The sequence below is a fragment of the Schistocerca serialis genome, chromosome 4, assembly GCF_023864345.2.
Source record: "Schistocerca serialis cubense isolate TAMUIC-IGC-003099 chromosome 4, iqSchSeri2.2, whole genome shotgun sequence".
Classification (NCBI taxonomy): domain Eukaryota; kingdom Metazoa; phylum Arthropoda; class Insecta; order Orthoptera; family Acrididae; genus Schistocerca; species Schistocerca serialis.
Genome location: NC_064641.1, coordinates 123,959,214 through 123,979,576, shown reverse-complemented (window position 1 = coordinate 123,979,576; position 20,363 = coordinate 123,959,214). Strand labels below are relative to the sequence as shown.

Here is a 20,363-nt window from a genome sequence, read left to right as displayed (position 1 = left end):
TCAGTTCAGAAAAGTTTCCCTACCCCTAGCCAAAACCCTGTCCCATATCCTGTTCCTTAAATGCTGCCTGTTTCTCTGCCTCGTGATGACTGGGTGTTGTGTGCTGTCCTTAGGTTAGTTAGGTTTAAGTAGTTCTAAGTTCTAGGGGACTGATGACCATAGATGTTAAGTCCCATAGTGCTCAGAGCCAATTGCTGCCTGAGTCATGCAATCTCCCCCCCCCCCCCCCCCCCCCCTCCCCTGGTCAATTGCCTAACCATAAAAATCCCTAATTCTGGATTGCACCTCTCCTTCCACTATGACCTTCAGCTTTTCAGATTCCGCCAGCCCCATTCCCTCAAAAACCTGATTCTACAAAAACACATCTCCATAGCACAGCCATCCCTGAACCACCTCCACTCCATCCGCAAAATATTGTTACCATGCAGTCCCCACTACCTATACTTCATCACCCAAATTGAAATCCTGACACTCCAACATCTAGAAGAACATTCTAAACACCACCTCCACATGTTATTCACTCTGTTGAAATCCTACTCCCACCTTGGGACACCATCATCCAACCCCAGGTGTTCCTCCTCATCAACCCCTCACAGCACCGAGACCGTGCCTAGCTGACCTTTTCAACTTACCACATCCTCCAAAGCCATCTACCAACACTCCGCAAAATCCAGAACCCAAACAATCCCAGAACATTGTTGTTAACCTCTCCACCAAAATCTTCAGCCCCACGACAGTTTAATTTCTATCCAAAGGCTGCACATTTAGCCCTACTCGCAGATTTAACCATGCTCGACTTAATGAAAGATCTACAACTCTTTACCACCAACCCCTCCAACTAAAGCCTATCTAATCCTAACACTGAACTCTTCCTGTCCGAACTCTTACTACCATCCAACTGTGACCCTCCCATGCTTCTTCAGAACCATCCCTTGCTCACCTTCCAGGAATTCCTGATTTCCAACCTGGCCTGACCATCCTTCCCCAGGTCTCTCCCCAACAATAACAACCTTTCAGCAGAAGAAAGGACTGTCTTACGCAACGTAAAAATGGATCCTGACCTTAATATCCTCCCGGCAGACAAAGGTTCCACCACTGTTGTAATGAACTGGAGGGATTACCCGGCTGAGGGGTTGTTCGACACCTCCACCTACAAGCTCTGCCAAAGTGACCCCCTCCCAGGAGTCCAACAACCTCCAATACCTGCTGAAATCGTTAGGTCCTTCCCAGAGCCTGAATCTATCTCCCTACTCACCCCAACAACAGCCCACACACCCATTTTCTACATGCTCCCCAAAATCCACAAACCTTACGATCCTAGATGCCCCATCGTGGCTGGTTACTGTGCCCGCATTGAAAGAATTTCGTCCCTTGTTGACCAACATCTGCAATCAATTTTCCAAACCTTGCCTCCACCATTAAAGATACCATCCACCTGCACTGGCTCCCCAACATCGCCACAACCTTACCTCCTCGGTTCCTACACATCACTCTTCATGCAACCTCCTTATACACCAACATCCCTCATGCCCATGACCTTGCTGTGATTGAACACTACCTCTCCCAACGCCTTGCAGATTCCAAACGCACCACTTCATTCCTCATGCATTTAACCAACTGCATCCTAACCCATAACTACTTCACCTCTGAAGCGAAGGTATACAAACAAGCTCGTGGCACAGCCATGGCCGCCCACATGGCACCCTCCTACGCCAACCTCTTCATGGGCCACGTGAAGAAAACATTCCTAGCTTCCCGAAACCCCAAACCCCTGCTCTGCTTCAGGTTTATTGATGACATCTTCATAATCTGGACCCAAGGCCAGAACATCTTATCCTGATTCCTCCACAATCTCAACACTTTCTCTCCCATTCATTTCACCTGGTCCTCATCTACCTATCGTGCCACCTTCCTAGGTGTCGATCTACTCTCACATGGCTCCATCCACATTTCGGTCCACATCAAACCGACCAATCACCAACAGTACCTGCACTTTGATAACTGCCACCACTTCAACCCCCTCCTGTACAGTCTGGCCACCTGTGGAAGACACATCTGCAGTGATGAGAGCTCCCTCGGCCAGTATGCTGAAAGCCTCACAAAGGCCTTTGCAGACAGGCAATACCCTCCAGACCTAATATACAAACATATCTCCCATGCCATATCTCCACACACCTGATCTTGACATCCATCCCAAGAACCAACCACAAAGAAGTGCCTCCCCCTTGTCACCCAATACAACCTGGGAGTGGAAAGACTGAACCACATCCTTCATCAGGGCTTTGACTATCTATCACCATGCCCTGAAATGATAGACATCCTACCCAAGTTACTTCTAGCCCCTTGCAGAGTGGTGTTCTGCCGCCCCCACAATCCCCACAATATCCTAATCCACCCCTTTGCCATTCCCACTCCCAGTCCCATGCCACAGCGATCATAGCCTTCTGGAAGATCCAGATGCAAGACCTGTCCAATCCACCCACCCAGTACCATCTACTCCAGTTCTGTCACAACCTTATCCTGCCCCACCAGACCCCAGGCCACCTGTGAAAGCAGCCATGTTATATACCAACTCTGCTGCAACTACTGGACATTGTTTTACATTGGTATGACAACCAACCAGCTGTCAACTAGAATGAATGGCCACTGCTAAACTGTTGCCAAGAACTAGGTGGATCATCTGGTGGCCCAACATGCAGCAGAGCACAACATGTGAGATTTCAATGGCTGCTTCACAACCCATGCCATCTTGATCCTCCCGACCACCACCAGCTTTTCTAGTCTGCGCAGATGGGAGCTATCATCACACCATATCTTTCGCTGCCATAACCTCCCTGGCCTAAACCTAAGGTAACTTGCTATCTACCCCCTCTACCTGCATCCCTAGCTAGCCCACAGACAGCTCCCCAATTCCCCCAAGCTGCTAGGTACTCCTCCCTCCCCCCTTACCCCCTCCCTGCCTCTCTCCATCCCCCACCCCACCCCACCCTGCACCCCCACCTCATGCCACATGCCAGTACACTCCTCATGGGCTAGGAAAGAGCTGGCAGCTGACTGAGCTCAATGTAGGGAGACGTGTGTGTGTGTGTGTGTGTGTGTGTGTGTGTGTGTGTGTGTGTGTGTTTGTGTTTTTTCCCTACAAGCTTGAGAAAGGAAGTTCATTCCAAAAGGTAGGAAAGCTCTGTACCTTTTGTTTGTGTACCTATCAACGACACAGTGCTTCTGCCTTTCGGTGAGTTGTCTCCTTTATTATTCAATAATTCATAATTCTCAACCAGAACTTTCCATACATTATTAGTTAGTTAGTAATATATAGTATGTTGGTGCCTGTTATCATATTTATGATTCAGGTACTCCACTTTACAGTCAAGCATGCTGTCATTAGCTCAATCTACTGAAAACAGTTTGTATCTTTATGCTTCTGTGCCCAGGTCTGGCTCTCTTTGTGGTACTGCCTCTTGGACTGCTAAGAAACGTTGACAGTCTTTCAGCTATTTCCATGGCAACAATTGGGTTTTATGTATGTTTGGTTTTGAAGGTGAGTGACATGCACAGTAAGGTATGTTAATGTTAAGTAATGATCAGATCACATATGTTTTACCGTCTTGAAATTTCATCCAAGTAATTTATCTTAATGTGTTAACTGAATAGCCTCATTGAATAAACAGTAAGGTACATCCTCCTTTCACTATGCTTAATTCAGTTATCCAGGTTGTTGTTGTTGTTGTTGTTGTTGTTGTGTTGGTGGCCTTCAGTCCAAACACTGGTTTGATGCAGTTCTCCATGCTACTCTATCCTGTGCAAGCATCTTTGTCTCCGAGTAACTACTGCAACTTCCATCCTTCTGAATCTGCTTACTGTATTCATCTCTTGCTCTCCCTCTGCAGTTTTTACCCTCTACACTTCCCTCCAATACCAAGTTGGTGATCCCTTGATGCATCCTATCACCCGTCTTTCAGTCCAGTTGTGCCATAAATTTCTTTTCTCCACAGCTCTCTTCAGTACCTCCTCATTCATTGCATGATCTACCGATCTAATCTTCAGCATTCTTCTGTAGCACCACACTTCAAAAACTTCTGTTCTCTTCTTGTCTAAACGCTTTATCGTCCATGTTTCAGATTGCTACACTTCAGACAAATACCTTCAGAAAAAATTTCCTAACAATTAAATCTATACTTGTTGTTAATAAATTTCTTTTCTAAGGAAACACCCATCTTGCCATTGTCAATCTACAATTTATATTATCTCTACTTTTTGCAACACCAGTTATTGTGTTGCCCAAATAGCAAAACTCATATACTACGTTAAGTGTCTCGTTTCCTAGTCAGATGTCTTCAGCATCACCTGATTTAATTCAAATACATTCCTTTTCAAGACACTGCCCATTCTGTTCAGCTGCTCTTCCAAGCCCTTTGCTGTCTCTGACAGAATTACAGTGTTGTCAGCAAACCTCAATGTTTTTATTTCTTCTCCCTGGATTTTAATCCCTACTCCAAAGTTTATTTTATTACCTTCACTACTTGCTCATTATACAAATTGAATAACAATGGGGATAGGCTTCAACCCTGTGTCAATCCCTCCTCAACTACTACTTCCCTTTTGTGTCCATCGACTTTTATAACAGCCATCTGATTTCTGTATAAATTGTAAATAAGCTTTCATTTTCTGTGTTTCGCACCTGCCGCCTTCAGAATATGAAAGAAAGTATTCCTGTCAACGTTGTCAAAAGACTTCTCTAAGTCTACAAATGGAAGAAATGTAGGTTTACCTTCCCTTAACCTATCTTCTACAATAAGTCATACGTCAGTATTGCCTCACGTGTTCCTATATTTCTACGGAATACAAACTGATCTTCCCTAAGGTCGGCTTCTACCAGTTTTTCCATTCGTCTGTAAAGAATTTATGTTAGTATTTTTCAACCATTAATTATGAAACTGATAGTTCTGTAATTTTCACACTTGTCAGCACCTGCTTGGAATTATTACATTCTTCTTGAAGTCTAAGGTTGTTTCGCCCGTCTCATAAATCTTGTTCACAAGATGGAAGAGTTTTAGGCTATCAGTAGTTCTAATGGAATGTTGTCTACTCCTGGGGCCTTGTTTCGACTTAGGTCTTTCAGTGCTCTGTCAAATTCTTCATGCAATGTCATATCTCCTATTTCATCTTCATCTACAACCTCTTCCATTTGGATAATATTGCCCTCAAGTACCTTGCCCTTCTGTAGACTCTTTCCATTTTTCACCTTTCCCATCTTTGCTTAGGGCTGGTTTTCCATCTGAGCTCTTGATATTCATTCAGGTGATTATCTTTTCTCCAAAGGTCTCTTTAATTATACTTTAGGCAGCATCTGTCTTACCTCTTGTGATATATGATTCTACATCCTTACATTTTTCCTCTAGCCATTCCAGCTTAGCCATTTTGCACTTCCTGTCGAACTCATTTTTGAGACATTTGTATTCCTTTTCACCTGCTTCATTTACTACATTTTTATATTTTCTCTGTTCATCAATAAAATTCAATATCTTTTGTGTTGCCCAGGGATTTCCACTAGCCCTCATCCTTTTACCTACTTGATCCTATGCTGTCTTTACTGTTTCATCTCTCAGAGCTACCTGTTCTTCTTCTACTGTATTCCTTTTCCATTTTCTTGTCAATTGTTTCCTAATGCTCCCTCTGAAACTCTCTACAACCTCTGGTTCTTTCAGTTTATCCAGGTTCCATCTCCTTAAATTCCTTCCTATCTTTTTGCAGCTTCTTCAGTTTTAATCTACAGTTCATAACCAATAAATTGAGGTCAGAGTCCACTTCTGCCCCTGGAAATGTCTTACCATTTAAAACCTGGTTCCTAAATCTCTGTCTTACCAGTATATAACCAGTCTGAAACCTTCCGGGGTCTCCAGGTCTCTTCCATGTATACAGCCTTCCTTCACGATTCTTAAACCAAGTGTTAGCTATGATGAAGTTATGCTCTGTGCAAAATTCTACCAGGTGGCTTCCTCTTTCATTCATTACCCCCAGTCCATATTCACCTACTACTTTTCCTTCTCTTCCTTTTCCTGCAATCGAATTCCAGTCCCCATTACTGTTAAATTTTTTGTGTGCCTTAACTATCAGAATAATTTCTTTTATCTCACCATACATTTCTTCGGTCTCTTCATCATCTGCGGAGCTAATTGGAATATAAACTTGTACTACTGTGGTAAGCATCAGCTTTGTGTCTGTTTTGGCTACAGTAATGCGTTCACCATTCTGTTTGCAGTAGCTTATCTGTGTTCCTATTTTTTTTATTCATTATTAAACCTACTCCTGAATTACCCTTATTTGATTTTGTGTTTATAACCCTGTATTCATCTGACTGGAAGTCTTGTTCCTCCTGCCACCAAACTTCACTAATTCCCACTATATCTAGCTTTCACCTATCCATTTCCCTTTTTAAATTTTCTAATCTACCTGCTTGATTAAGGGATCTGACATTCCACACTCCAATGTGTAGAACACCAGTTTGTTTCTCCTGATGCCCTGCTGAGCAGTCCCCGGCTGGAGATCCGATTGGGGGACTATTTTACCTTGGGAATATTTTACCCAAGAGGACACTATCATCATTTAACCATACAGTAAAGCTGCATGCGCTCAGGAGAAATTACAGCTGTAGTTTCCCCTTGCTTTGAGCCATTTGCAGTGCCAGTACAGCAGTGCTGTTTTGGTTGATGTTACAAGGCCAGTTCAATAAGTCATACAGACCTTTGCCCCTGCAACTACGGAAAAAACTGCTACCGATCTTCAGGAACCACACGTTTGTCTGGCCTCTCAACAGATACCCCTCAGTTGTGGTTGTACCTACGGTATGGCTATCTATATCGCTGAGGCACGCAAGCTTCCCCACCAATGCCAAGGTCCATAGTTCATGGAGTGAGGGTTGGGGCAGTTATCCATAGAATGTTCTAATAAGATGTAGGCAGTAATCCTATGCTTTAACCAACCATGCTGTGTGCAGAGCAGCTTTATGTGTTGATAGGTGGAGAGGAAAGCAGGTTTGTATTGAAAATGACTTGGCATGTGATTTCAAGAAGACCCTTAAGTGCTGAGATGAGTCTTGGTGAGCTTTTGAATTACAGCACTGTTTACAATATTGCTGCAGAGGATTTCAGCTGTGTGAAGAAAAAACATAGTTGCTTGGCTTTTCAAAGCTGAACTTCTTGTTCTTGTTTTTTTGCCTGGAATGGGGTGGAGGGAGGCAACTGTACAGGAAGTCTAGACCATTGTCCATTCCCTGTGTTGTATGCCTTGTGGCAGTGTAAACTAATAGTGTGGCAAAATAGAACTATTACTTCCATTATACTGAAGCTCTTCTAGTGAATTAAGTAATGGATTTTGGATGTTGTATTGCTGCATCCTCCATGAACCATGGACATTGCCGAGGGGTGGGACTTATGTGCCTCATCTGTACAGTTAACCATATCATAGGTGCATCCACAACAAAGGAGTACTTGTGGAGATGCCTGACTAATCCATTGTTCTTGTAGAGGGTCAGCCGCCTGTTCAGCAGCTACAGAGGCAACAGATTAGATGACTGACTGATGTGGTCTTGTAACATCAGCTAACAAGGCCTTGCTATGTTGGTATTGTGAAGTTCTGAAAGCAAGGGGAAACTGCAGATATTGTTTTTTCCTGAGGACATACTGCTGTACTGCATGTTTAAAAGATGATGACATTGATGGCATTCGCTGTTGTCATCAGGAAAAACAAAAGTAGCCTCCTGTGTGCAATGGTAGATTTCTTAATTGGGTAGACTAGCTAGAAGACTCAATAATAAGGGAAGTGGATAAGTGGAAGTTAGGTATAGTGAGAATAGTGGTGGCATGGGGACAGGGCTTCTGGTGCAGGAGTAACACAGTAGCAGGTCTGATAATGAATTAGAAAAAAGGAGTGCGAATAAGCTACTCTGAACAGCATAGTGAACACTTTATTGTAGCCAAGATAGACATGAAGCCAACACCAACCACAGTAGTGCAAGTTTATATGCCAGCTAGGTGTGTGGGTGATCAAGAAATTGAAAGAATGTGTGACGAGATGAAGGAAATTATACAGATAGTTAAGGGAGACGAAAATGTAATCATGATGGGGGACTGGAATTTGATAGTAGGAAAAGGAAGAGAAGGAAAAACTTTAGGTGAATATGGACAGGGGAAAGGAATGAAAGTGGAACCAACAGGTTAGAATTTTGCACAGAACATAATTTAATCATTGATAACACTGGGTTCAAGAATCATGTAAGAAGGTCGCACACGCGGAAGAGATATAAAGACATTGGAAGGTTTCAGATTGATTTTACAGTGGTAAGGCAGAGATTTTGAAACCAGATTTTAAACTGTAAGACATTTCCAGGAACAGACACGGACTCTGACCATAAATTATTGGTTTTGAAATATAAGTTAAAACTTAAGAAATTGCAGAAAGGTAGGAAATTAATGAAATCAGACCTGGATAAGTTAAAAGAACAGAGGTTATTGAAAGTTTCAGAGGGAGCACTAGGCGACATTTGACTGAAACAGAAGAAAATCTAGCAGAATATGAATGGGTAAAGTTGAGAAATGAAATATGAAGGCAGCAGTGGAACAAATGCGTAACAACACAAGACATAGTAGAAATCGTCGCATAACACAGGAGATAATGAATGTATTTGATGAAAGGAGATAGTATGAAAATGTAGCAAGTGAAGCAGGTGAAAGGGAATACAGATGTCTAAAAAATGAGATTGATGAAAGAGCAAAAATGCTAAACGGGAATCGCTAGAGGAGAATCCAAGGCTGTAAAAGTATTCATAACTAGAGTAAAGGTAGACAACGCCTATAGGAACACTGGAGAAGCCTGTGGAGAAAAGAGCAGCAGCTTAAGTAATATCAAGAGCTCAGATGGCAAACCAGTACTAAGCAAAGAAGGGAAAGCTGAAATGTGGAAGGAATTTATAGAAGGGCAATATAAGGGAAATGAAGTTGAAGACAGTATTATAGAATGGGAGAGGAAGTGGGTGAAGATGATATGGAAAATATGATACTGTGAACAGAATTTGAGAGAGCACTGAAAACTGTTGTCCCTTTGAGTTAAAAATGCCTGTAGGCTTCAGCACTGATGCCTCCCATCCTGTTTTTCAATGAATACTGTGGAGGAATTTGTTTCATATGCGATGGAGAGATCCATGTTTCCTCCTTCCCACAGAAAGTTTGCAGAGGATGAAAAGCCACCAACAGCAGCCCATGAAGGGCACCCCAAATGTTATCTGCTAAGATGAATCACATTCCTGTCTGTATGTGAATGATTCAGGGGCTCACATTCATTGTAAATCTCACCAAGCTACCTGCAAACAAAGAGTGGTGTCACACAGAAGTGAATGTGTTGACATGTACATTGAAACAGAACAGCTACAACATGATGCTTTGTAACAAAGTTTTCTCATGCTTCCAGTATGAACTGTACAATGACTTGCTGAGGATTTATGTAGCCAGCTGCTGTGCTGTGCGTGGAGGAAGGTACATCATACCAAGAGTAGCCACTCTCTGCTCTGTCCTGTATGTAGTTTTAGCAAGGGAAAAATATCTATATACTGCATTCAGGTAATGATTACGTAGTAAGAAGATTCCTTTGTGTGACATTTTATGCAAATAGAAAATTTGTTGCACTGTTTATCTTGTATCACTGTCACTGTTTTGTAAATTTACTCGTTTGGTTTGTGTGGAAGTGTTTAAAAATTTCTGTTTAGTTCTCTGACCATCTCTGTTACACCTCTATATTGCTGATGTGTTTGATCCTGAATTTGTTCATATGCTGTCATACCTGTTTGCTGCGGACTAGAAAGGCTAGAGCAGTGCTCTGTAATTTTCCGCACTAATGTCATGTATGAAGTTTTGTTAACAGATGTGGCTTGTTTTCCCAGGAGGCTTTCTTCAAATCTATGTCTTCTGTTTGCTTTACCTACTACTGATTTTACATGTTCTTTCTGCTTCGTACCACTTCATTTAATCATTTCAAAATGTTTAAACAATGTGATAGATTCCTGAAATTTACCACTAATTTAGCAATTGGTTACTATCAAGTTTGTTCTATTGTTTATGGACCATAACTTGCATTTTTCCACATTAAAAACAGCTGCTGTTTAATATGAAGTAAAAAAGCTGTTTATGTTGTTTTGTATAGTCATCCAGTGATGACACTCTCCAGTAGAAAGCAGCATCATTACTGAAAAATCTGTGAGTACAACTGCCACTGTCTTATAAACCATGTATTGAGATTCAGTGCATTACTGGACTTTTTACACTTAAGTAGTGCTCACTTAGGTTACTGTTGGAGATGATGCAGTGAGAAGATATAGGACATGTATTTGAGAGGATGGCAGTTAAAATCCCCATCCAGCCACTCTGATTTGATATTCTCCAGTTTCCCTAGATTGCTTAAGGCAAATATCGAATGGTCCCGTTAAAAGTGCATGGTCAGTTTCCTTTCCTAATCCGAGCTTGTACTCAAAAATCCCCATTGTCAACACGATGTTAAACTCCATCCTTGCTTTTTAATTCTATTTTTAGTTCCTTTGATTGTTGGCCATCTACACTGCCTGACAAAAAAGTGAAGCACCCAGAAGGGGAGGAGAAAACAAAAGGAATTTCACAGTTTAAGAGAGTATGTGACATTATTTCAGTGATTACAAAATCGGGTCAAATTAACAAAGAACTTGGCAGTATGAGCCCACGTACTAGTATGATGTTGCACCCCCTCTGGCCTGGATGCATCAACTATTTGTTTGGGAAGCATCTCATAAAGCTGTTGTTTCCTCTTCGGAGGCAAGCTTGATCACAACTGTAACTGGATGTTGACATCCTGGATACTGACGCTGCAGCAGAGTTAAACACAAGCTGGTCCCACACATATTCTGTTGGGGACAGATACGGGGATTGTGCTAGCCATGGGATTACCTCAACATCATGCAGACAGTTCAAAAAATGGCACCATGAAAGACAGCATATTAGGATGTCCATTACTTGCCATTGTACTATCAGAGTTCCCTGTGTCACTACCTGCCATGAAGTTAAACCCAGTGACTCCCCATACCATGACACCAGGAGTAAAATTGTGGTGTCCCTCCTAAATGTTGGAAGAGTGAGACATCTCCCCAGGTTGCTGCCACACCTGCTGACGATGGTCATCCAGGATAGTACAGAACTGCAATTAATTGAAAACAGTGTGACACTGTTAATAAGCAGTCTGTGCTTCCTGGTCACAGCACTGCTCCAAATGCAGCTGGTGTGTTGCAGTGTTAATGGCAGCCTATGCATGGGACAGTAATTTCTTAGTCTGACTGTTTCTTGTGTCCAACCAATGGTGCAGAATGACACAGAATGTATCAAGGAATCCAATAGCAGGTGCAGATGTGAAGTGGTTACAATGTGCTCGGTGCACAGTGTGGCTATCCTCCCTTATGGTGGTCAGACGTGGTTGACCGGAACGTAGCTGAGAAGTGTGCCTGCCCTCATGTTGCCATTAGCCACTGTTACATCCAAACACTTTCCAAATCTGAATATTGCATGATTCAACAAGCCAGCCAAATGGAGACCCACAATGAGGCCTCTTTCAAACTTGTGTCAGTTGCTAAGAAGTGCTGTCTCACACGAGTATGTGGCATTTCCGTGTCCTTCACAGTGATCACTAAATATCTGATGCTGTTCATGCCACTTATAAACCCCTCCAGGCCTGGTAACAACACTAAACACAAAAAACACTAATGAACTCTTGTGCTTGTTTGCCAATCCTGGTGGACTGCAAATCATTTACTCACCGGCCGATGGTGCATATGTGTATGAAGTTACAGTGACATCAGATAATGTCTTCTCGTTGCTTCACTTTCTCTGTCAGGCAGTGTAGCAGAAACTACTGCATTCAGTTAGTCTTGAGGTTTTCAAGCCATTTATGTATCTACTGTGTTACTTTAGATGTTCACGTCTTTTTTATCAGCCAACAGTATGGTATTGTGTGAGATGCCTTTCGGAATTCCCTCAAGGAGTGACTAAAGGTGTACACCTAAGTCTGTTGTTTGCTAGATAGGATATGTGGAAGAAGTGGTGTGAAATGAATCCTTGCTGAGTCTTTCAGAGAACCATATTTTCCTATGGGTCTGTCAAATTTGCCCTTCCATTATATTATGTATGCAATTACTGTAACTTATGCTCAGTGTTTACTATTTGTAGTTACCTATTACTTAACCACTTAATTGTTACTATAGGTTGTTGTTGAAGCACTGCCTCACTTGTTGGCTGGAGACTGGATGGAGAAAGTCCATCTCTGGCGGCCATCTGGGATCATGCAGTGCATTCCTATATTCTCTATGGCACTGTCCTGCCAAACGTGAGTGAGTTCACTTTGTATCCGTATTTTAAAATCTTGCTGTGTTCTGTTTCTTAGATCATTTGCAGTCAAACAGTTACGCATATTGTGTTCTTATAAAAGCTTCAAAAATATTGTATGAAAAACTTGTAGAATTCTTGAAGTCCTGAATTAAATTTGAAATTCCTCAATTAATATTATCTTTAGTATTCTTTTGTTGAAAGGCTGGAGTGGGGAGGTTGTGTACAGTTAAGTTTATACCTCAGCTCTGGACCATCTTCTGGGATTCCTATTAATATAATGTGCCTACCATTGTAACAAGGGAAACTCCCTGTTACACCTCTGTGGGATTTAGTGCCAAGAGAGCCCAGTGGACAGCCTGCCAAAAACTGAACTCAGATCAAGCATGGATACAGGAAGAAGGTGTACTGGACTGTGAACAAAAAAGCAAAATAGAAACAGTGAACTGTCCAAGAACTACAAGTGCACTGTAGAGCAGCCTGAAACAGCAATGGCGTCTTGTTTAAGTGGTCACGGTGTTGGACTGCGAAGCGGCGAGCCATGTTCAAACCTCCCTCTTGCCAGTTCTTTCTTCTTTTTTCTCCACTGTTTTCTGTATTCAGATTTTTGGTTAGCTGTGTTCAGATCTCCCTCGTGCCATTTTTTTGCTGTATTGAAATTGGTGTCTGTGTCATAGTGCAACATCAGTTTGCAACAGTGAGGTGTAAGGTAGGAACCTATAATGACAGTTGATTCTGCACAACTACCCTGTCACAGCCGAAAGGAAGTGGCTTTCAAATGGGAACCACAAACATTTGATGACGCTAGGCGACAAGCCAACCAAACCCTTCTCTGGAAAACGCATCTGGTGTGTCATACATGGCATTAGTGACAGTCTGTGAGTCGTATGATAGGAATCTCGTATCACTGCATCTAATTTGTATGACTGGTAAGTGAGTGAGATATGACTTCTTGCCCAATTTAGGTGTTTGTATGAATGTGATCACACCCACATAAGCTGGAACAAATGAATGTAACAGTTTCACAGTCACACAGTTTCTGTGTCAAAACATATGTTTTTAACGTTTTTGAAGGTGCATTCCATTTTGGAAGTTTTGACTCTTGATTTCCTTTGTTGTAATGGAGTTCACACCCATGTATTTGTGTTTTTCATTTCTGTGACATGTCTAGGTGGTATCTCACCTGCTCTCCCTATTTTTCACATTTACTTGTTATGGTAATCTATTCTTACCATAAGGCTCATATATCAGTGTACAGTATAACACTGCCAAGGCTACAGAAAGGGAACAAATGTTTCAGGGACCGGACAGACAGTTTGTAATGTTATGAGGAAAAAAAAAAAATTAAAAAAAAATGAATAAAAACCACGAGCGAGTTTTGAAATAACTCGTCCAGTTTACAGTCCAACATCATAACCACTTAACCAAGGCACAACTGATGTTCAATTTCTGTCGATATTGCATTTCTTAAGTGCACAGGGCCATCTTACCACTAAATCTGTGGGGGGTGCAAATGGGGAGTTCCCAGCTGAAATGGTTGAGGAAATAGGATCTACATTTACATCTCTGTTACGTAGTTTTGCCTTATGATATGTGACAGAGACTACTTACTGTATCCTGTCATTTACTTCCTCTCGTGTTATGTTCACAAATGGTCTGCATGAATATTAATCGTCAGATAAAAATCTATGTGAACTCAGGCATCTCTGATTGTACCATCATGACCATTATGTGTCTGTAGGGGAAAGTAGCATGTTGCTTGATCTTTTTGGTGTGTACATTCTTCAACTTTTAGCAATAAATCTCTCCCTGATGCACAACACCAACCTCATAGCATCTGTCACTAGAGTCTGATGAGCACCTTCTGCAGTGCTGAGACAGTGTAGCTGTATTTTTGTTAGTTTGTTAGCTCTAAAGGACGACACTGTCTGAAAACTTAGTGACAATTTAAATCATGGTTATGGGCATGTCGACAGCTCGTTGCCTCAACCATATGATGAATGGTTACCATTACTCCTTCCTTTATTTTTATTCCTGTCTGGTTAGTCGGCTAATTTTTAGTAATTACTTTCTAACTACTTTAATGACTCTTGCTTCATACCTTTATCTGACTTTTATACAAGTTCTTACTATGAACCAAAAGCTACTTCATGTTCCTGCTTTAAAGTCCAGTGTTTCATTCTTGTAGCATGGTTTTTGGAAGTTTGTTTTTAATGTTATATGTATTTCTTTCTAAGTTGTCCTCTTTCATGCAGTCAAGTATTGATTAAATAAGTGAAACAACAATAAAAATAGCAGACAAGGCAGTATTTGTATCATAATGCTGATGTGGAGATAGTATATAGGATGCACTCGTAGTGTTTCAAACTATCAATAAGTATGCTTAATTCCCCTACTTAACATAGATGAAACATTTTAAAAGCCTTAAATAACATTTTCACATGGTTTCTGCAAAATAACTTAAGTTTACCTCAGAGTTGTTTGTTTATTTTGTTATACATCACTCAACTACTCACTAAAGAAATATTTGCCTTTCACTTGCAGGCAACTATTTGAAATTTATGAATCTCTTTATAATGCTTCACTGGACCGCATGAATGATGTTATAAAGGCTGCCATCAATATGTGCACCGGAGTCTACATTTGTGTTGGCTTCTTTGGGTATGTTGCATTTTGTACCCAGAATTTTACAGGTGAGTTTGTGAGATTATTTTTTTATTTTTTTGACCATTTGTAAATTTGTGGTTCTGCTGAGTATTAAAGACATTGTGAATGTTTATGATGTGGAAAGAGACAAAGCTACTCACCAAGTGCCAGCAGTTTGAAACTTACAGAAAGGCATAAAGTTGCTATCTTTTGGAATCAGGAAACTATTATTTTAGCAGTAAAGAAGAAGGAGTTAGAGGAAGAAAGACTGGTGAGGCTTAAGAATATAAGAAATGTCACAGGATTTAGTCACCCATGACCCCGAGTCGGAGGAGGATTACCACAGAGGATAGGAGAGAAACATTTTTCGTCTCTTTGGCCAGATAAAGGAGCTGCTGATCCCAAAAGCTAGAGTTTTATGCCTCTCTACATGTTTTAATCTGCTATCAGTTCATGAATAGGTTTTTCTCTATCCATATTATAAATATTTAGAACCAAAAGACTGTTTACAAAGGAATTCTGTTTGTAATGTTTTCTACTCATGTGCACTTAATTTCAAAACCTTAAAACATTTAAAATGCATATTTTAACTGAATGAAGGTCCTAGCTTTAATGTTATTTTTCATAAGATACGTACATTTAAGATTTTTTTTATCCTTTTCTTACAGGTAACATACTTATGAGTTTTGCGCCTACGACTTCAAGTGAGATTTTCAAATTGGGATTTGTCCTGTCAGTGGCTGTAAGCTTCCCACTTGTCATCTTCCCTTGTCGTGCCAGCCTCTATTCTTTACTGTTTCGCAGGGTTAGTATTTGTATAATTAATGAATGAAAATAAGATGTTTTTCAATACTGTGCAGTAACATTGCAGTAGCTTCTCGTAATCTGCAGTATGTGATAACCATATAGCCTTCCCCCCTACCCCTCTTTCTTCCTTCCTCCCTTTTCCTCCCTCTCCTCCTCCCACCACTCTGTAGTCCTTTTTTCAAATTCTAAATATTGAATTGTTTTGAGAAACCTCCTGTGTAATGTATACCATCTACATGTTACTGAATGAAAGGGTATGTTTAATGAAATCATCAGCACATTTTGAATATGTAATAAACATCACACTTAAATTAATGTACGTCTTATACAAGAATTGATAGTTTGCACATATATTTAGGAGGTATGGTGTAGAATATATCTATAAAACAGCCAGCTATTGCTACTGATTGAAATTACACTTTAAAATGTGCCAGACATTGTCTTTGATTAGGATTTAAAGTATTGATACATGTTGAAGGAAATTTTTAATATTTGCACAATGCATTCAGATTTACGTTTTTCATGATTTCTCTTAATCACCTCATAGGAATGTGGGATTGGTTCCCTTAAATGATTTATAGGTGATTTCCTTTCCTATCTTTATTCCACTTTGCTAGTGCTGTCATCTGTAAAAGCCATGATATCAATAGGAGGGTGAGCTCTTAACATTCCTCCCTTTGACATTCGTATATCTGTTTGCAACTCACCACAGGTATACAACATTTCTTTAAAGTTTTTCTTCTCATGTTTTACAAGGTATTTGTTCATTCCTCTTCTGTTCTTGTATGTGTTGTTTATAGTATTATGAAACTTATGGAAACTATGGGGCAAGTGTATAGTTACTGTTATATCACTATTAATTGTTGATATTGGCTATTTTAAGTGTGGAGGAAACAAAGTAATGTTATTTTCACTTAATTATGCTCTTTCATATTGTGTAACACTCTTGTAATTTCACTATTTTGTAGGCCATAGTATACCATGAGGGTGCTAGCAGTCATATTCCAGAAAATCGATTCAAATGGATCACAATTTTTCTAGTCGGTGCGTCACTTGGTGTTGGACTTCTTATCCCTAACATAGAACTTGTGTTGGGACTTGTTGGATCAACAATAGGTGTTCTCATCTGTGTGATCTTTCCTGCTGCTGCCTTCATCAGAGTTTCACCAAAGGCTTCCAGTGAAAGACTTGCAGCACAGGTATGTTAATACTAACAAAATTTGATTATGCACACAAAATGCTATTACTTACATATTACCACTTGTCTTCACAATAATAATGGCAGAAGTGAAGCTGTAAGGGTGGGTTGTGAGCCATGCCTGAATGGCTCAGATGTTAAAACGTTTGCCCATGAAAGCCAAAAAAATATTTCCATATAGCGCTTTACAGTTTTCGGAAACCTGTAGTAACTTACTTCCACTAAAAAGTTTCTTATTTCTTTTTTTTTTCCTCATGTGATAATTATCACTGCTTTATGTCTCATGATGATGAATATGTATGTTATGCTATTTTCAAACAATATTATGAAAAGGAAAGTTGCCACTCACCATCTAGCGGAGATGCTGAGTCGCAGATAGGCACAACAAAAAGACTGTCATAAATAAAGCTTTCAGCCTATAAGGCCTTCATCAAAAACAGAAGACACACACACACACACACACACACACACACAAGTGCGTGTATGCACGCACATGCAAACACTCACGCATACACAACCCACACTCACGTGATTGCAGTCATGCAACTGAAGCCGCACTGCCACAGTGTGGCAGTCTTGTGTGTGTGTGTGTGTGTGTGTGTGTGTGTGTGTGTGTGTGTGTGGTCTATTTTTGACGAAGACCTGAAAGCTGTATTTGTGACAGTCATTTTGTTATGCGTATCTGCAACTCAGTGTCTCCGCTATATGGTGCATTATGCTATTTTCTCTTTTATGAACATAATTATTTTACAAACATGCTCAGTGTTCACAGTTAGTGAATTATAACCAGTAAAATAGTCCCTACAGAATTGATATTCACATACAGTGGCATTTACTCTTAACTTCCCTCTTCTGGAGCCTGTATACTGTATCAGCCTAAACTGCAGATGCCCCACTCCAAAGCTCAATCCTATGTTGCATGTACGAGTGGATTAATCTGTAGTAATTAGCTGTATGGCAAGGGGAGATATTGTGCTTCTGTGTGTAACTTTGTGAATAGGAAATATTTCTATAAATAGTTGTGAAGATCTGTATGGAAACCACACTGAGGCTGATCAGTGGTACAGATGTAAAATTTTAATTCTCTAATTGTGAGTACATTTCACTAGGGGGCACACATTTATTTTTTCTTGTGTTATTCTTCTTCTTTTCTTCATTTGTGTTGCTCTTTAATGTTGATGATGAATCTTTTTTTTAGATATATCATTTATCATGATTGACTAACCAAACTAGTAATTTGTACCACAGGTTTTTCTGTTGAGTTGACAGATGTTTTGTGTATTTGGTTCAATTCTTACAGGGAATTAGTAATTTTTTAGCTGAACGGATTAAAAGGTAATCAGTAGGCTTAGTTCAAAGTTACTTGTTCATTGACCTGCAACACATACATCAAAAAAAGTTTTGCATCACCCCGGTTCCCAGAACTCGTGAAGATAGACATTGACTGTGGATATTGTATCACAAGACACAGTCCCTTGGACTTTTCAGAGATGTCACTAAACCCACCCAAAGATGTAGACAACCATGCATGAGCAGCGCCTATTAGACGGAGGGGATCTGACAGCCGATCAGTTGCAGTCATTCCACCAGGAAAGAGGTACACGGCTCGTGTTGTCTGTAGTTCAACCATGTCTAGACGGTTAATACCGCAGTTCGATCGCGTCCGCATTGTTACTTTGTGCCAGGAAGGGCTCTCAACAAGGGTCATGTTCAGGCGTCTCGGAGTGAACCAAAGAGACGTTGTTCGGACATGGAGGAGATACAGAGAGACTGGAACTGTCAATGACCTACCTCGCTCAGGCCGCCCAAGGGCTACTACTGCAGTGGATGACCACTACCTACGGATTATGCCTCAGAGGAACTCTGAAAGCAACACCGCCATGTTGAATAATGCTTTTCGTGCAGTAACAGGAAGTAGTGTTACGACTCAAACTGTGCGCAATAGGCTGCAATGTGCGCAACTTCACTCCCGACGTCCATGGCGAGGTCAGTCTTTGCACCCACGTCACCATGCAGCGTGGTACAGATGGGCCCAACAACATGCCGAATGGACTGCTCAGGATTGGCATCACGTTCTCATCACCGATGAGTGTTGCACATGCCTTCAACCAGACAATTATCGGAGACGTGTTTGGAGGCAACCCAGTCAGGGTGAATGCTGTAGACACACTGTCCAGCGAGTGCAGCAAGGTGGAGGTTCCCTGCTGTTTTGGGGTGGCATTATGTGGGGCCGACATACGCTGCTGGTGGTCCTGGAAGGTGCCGTAATGGCTGTACGATACATGAGTGCCATACTCCGACCGATAGTGCAACCATATTGGTAGCATATTGGTGAGGCATTTGTCTCCATGGATGACATTTCGTGCCCCCATCGTGTACTTCTTGTGAATGACTTCCTTCAGGATAACAACATCGCTCGACTAGAGAGGCCAGCATGTTCTCCAGACATGAACTCTATTGAACATGGCTGGGATAGATTGTAAAGGGCTGTTTGTGGACGATGTGACCCACTAACCACTCTGAGGGATCTATGCCAAATCACCATTGATTAGTGGGACAATCTGGAACGACACTGCCTTGATTAACTTGTAGATAATATGCCACAACAAATACAGGCATGCATCATTGCTAGAGGACGTGCTACTGGGTATTAGAGGTACCGGTGTTTACAGCAATCTGGACCACCATCTCTGAAGGTCTCGCTGTATGATTGTACAACATGCAATGTGTGGTTTTCATGAGCAATAAAAAGGGCAGAAATGGTGTTTATGTTGATCTCTGTTCCAATTTTCTGTACAGGTTCCAAAACTCTCGGAGCTGAGGTGATGCAAAAAAATTTTCTGATGTGTGTACATTGCATGAGCCAAAAGGCAGCCTCACAGTGAGTGCTGTTCTTGAAAATGGGATGAGTTGGTTGACATTTGTATGTGGCTGCAAATCACCTTGAGTTCCATGTACCTGTGATATCAGTACCAAAGGTACCTCAAGTACTATCCTCACCTGTGGATCCTGTCCCTGCTGCAGGAAGTATAGAATCTGTCTTTATTCATCCATTTGACTGTGAGTACCATTTCAGTGGTAGGCCTAGGCGCCCTGAACAGGGTGGATTGGGAGTAGGGAGGATTCGGGGTATTATACTAATCCCCTTAACCAAGTTTGAGGTGCACTCTTTAAGTGAAACTGAGACAGTGGGACTCACTTCACCTGTTCTGTCTGATGTCAAGAGGAGACAAACGAAAAAGGGTAAGGGTCTATTAATCATCGGCAGTTCGGATGAACAATGGTTTCCCTTATGGAAATGGCAGCAAGAGACGGGAAAGGAA

The 20,363-nt window shown here is 41.2% G+C and overlaps 1 protein-coding gene across 1 annotated transcript in view; it reads left to right on the top strand.

The window, feature by feature from the left end:
• The window catches only part of LOC126474940 (putative sodium-coupled neutral amino acid transporter 10), a 76,874-nt gene that overhangs the window by 9,668 nt on the left and 46,843 nt on the right, over positions 1-20,363 (top strand). The window contains exons 4-8 of the mRNA XM_050102458.1: positions 3,432-3,538; positions 12,269-12,390; positions 14,934-15,082; positions 15,704-15,840; positions 16,811-17,041. Coding sequence (XP_049958415.1) covers positions 3,432-3,538; positions 12,269-12,390; positions 14,934-15,082; positions 15,704-15,840; positions 16,811-17,041 — 746 coding nt within the window. The remainder of the gene's footprint in view (positions 1-3,431; positions 3,539-12,268; positions 12,391-14,933; positions 15,083-15,703; positions 15,841-16,810; positions 17,042-20,363) is intronic.